The sequence below is a fragment of the Artemia sp. Qi Xiang Cuo genome, chromosome 1 (genome assembly GCF_049724085.1).
Source record: "Artemia sp. Qi Xiang Cuo chromosome 1, ASM4972408v1, whole genome shotgun sequence".
Taxonomy (NCBI): Eukaryota; Metazoa; Arthropoda; class Branchiopoda; order Anostraca; family Artemiidae; genus Artemia; species Artemia sp. Qi Xiang Cuo.
Genome location: NC_142794.1, coordinates 14223821 through 14225906, shown reverse-complemented (window position 1 = coordinate 14225906; position 2086 = coordinate 14223821). Strand labels below are relative to the sequence as shown.

The 2086-nt window shown below is 37.0% G+C and overlaps 1 protein-coding gene across 1 annotated transcript; it reads left to right on the top strand.

Moving 5' to 3' along the window:
• The first annotated feature begins 1358 nt into the window (after positions 1–1358).
• LOC148956031 (uncharacterized) lies at positions 1359–1808 on the top strand. The gene has a single exon (XM_089089003.1). It carries the CDS (start codon positions 1359–1361, stop codon positions 1806–1808), a length of 450 nt encoding a protein of 149 aa, XP_088945129.1.
• Positions 1809–2086: the final 278 nt, after the last annotated feature.

Genomic DNA, 2086 nt, shown 5'->3' with positions numbered 1-2086 from the left:
AACCTGAGAGAAAAAGTGTTAAATAAAAACAAAAACAAACCCTGAATTTAACAATATAGTGTGTGGGCTACACAGAGTTACACTGAATTTTCGGTAATACTGTAGAGTTAGGGCTTGTCAATGATTTTTCTTTCCTTATTGTTACGTGTTTTAAAACTAAAATTCCTTGTTGGAATTTTTGATTGGAATTTAAAATTAAAATTCCAAGAATTTCCTTCCCATTTACTCTCCCCCTCCCCTCTGGATAGGTTTGACAAAAATGATAAAAACCATGGATTAACCAAAATTATTCAGAAATTCTAAGATTCTTTTTAGGAAAGAGGGATAAACCCTCTCTTTCCTCCATAAACCTTTACATGCCTTCACCTATGGGTATATATTAATCACAACGAAAATTAATCTTGAATTATTGCCTTTGAAGGAAATAATAAACTGAGAAAATGATTGAAATAAGCCACAGAAAGCTAAGCCAACTTCGCTTTCCAGCTCGCGGGAAAAGGCATCAAGTCTGCATTAAAGACGATATGACCAAAACAGAGAAACAGAAAAACAGTTTGGTCTGAAAAATAGTGCCAGATAACTTTGGCAACGCATAACGATTAAAACGACCTAAAAAAAACGAATATTTCCCACTAGTTTTTCAACTCTGCAAATAATAAGCCACTGAATATGCCATAAGATACCTTCACTTTTAATATACTTATCCGTCTATCTAAAGTTATTTGGGGAGGAGAGCTAAGCCCTCCCTTTGAAGACGAAGAGGGAATATAACGGACACTGTTTTTATGTCTAAAATTCCATTACCCAAGCGAAGCTCAGTCCCCTGGTCAGGAGCGCAGCTAAGGAGGGGGGGGGGGGAAGTTGCAGACACCTAGGAATTTTGAACATCTTTGACGTTTTAATTTAGCTTACGTCTTCCCATTTGTCAGCCAAAAGGACGATTTTTTCGGCATATTCTTTCCACCCCCCCCCCTATACTCAAGACCCTAGCTTCACCCCTGCCACCGGTATTTATACTAATATACTAGAGATTAATCATTATAAAACGACGTAGAACCCATACTTGGCAAGATCAACCTAAAAGATATGAATCAAATTCTAATTTTGTTTGACCAAACAAATGAGGGATGATTCCAGCAAGCCGTGGATTACGGAGGCAATAATAGACAAGATAAAAAAGGAACTTGTTATATGAACTATCTCTTAATAGTCAGGATGACGCAGATTTTTCAGAATTCAAACGAGTGAGAAATAAGGTGAACAGTATGAGAAGGCAATGAAATAAGTAGTATTTTGAAGAAACGTTTTCAGATAGTAAGGGAGAAACCAAAGCCACATGGCAGGTTATTAATGAGTCTATGGGAAATCGGAAAAGTAGTCAGTCGCCTTGCATTGATATAAATGGAAGTTATGTGAGTGATAAGAATGTAGTCGCGAATTATTTTGGCCAGTTTTATTCTCAGGTTGGCTTGTCTGCTCAAGAGAGTGTAAGGTGTGACAGGGAAAATTTTCTTAGCGAGGAATTCGTGGACTCTCGTGGAGATACTGTTCAATTCCAGTTTGAAAAGTGCACAAGTGATGAAGTGATGAAAATAGTGACAAATATAAAATCGACTTCCGCTGGGATAGATGCGGTGAACCTGAGAACTTTTAAAGCTGTTTTAACGTATATACTACCAAGTATTCTCCATGTTATCAACTTATCTATAGAAACGGGAACCTTTCCAGAAGCATTGAAGCAAGCTAAAGTTATCCTGCTTTACAAAGGGGGTGCCAGGTCAGATGCTGGAAACTGGAGACCAATATAGATACTGCCTTTATTGTCAAAAATTTTGGAAAAAGTGATTCATCGCCGTCTATATGACCATCTCATGAAACATAGCCTACTCAGTGACACCCAATTCAGGTTTCGAAAAGGTCATTCCACTAGTCATGCTGCCATTCATCTTGCTGATTTTGTAAACAATTGTTTAGAAAATGGTGAAATCTCTCTAACAATATTTTTTGGTTTTAGGAAAGCTTTTGACACGGTAGATTTTAAAATTTTATTGCAAAGATTAGAACGCTTAGGTATTAAAGGAGTGAA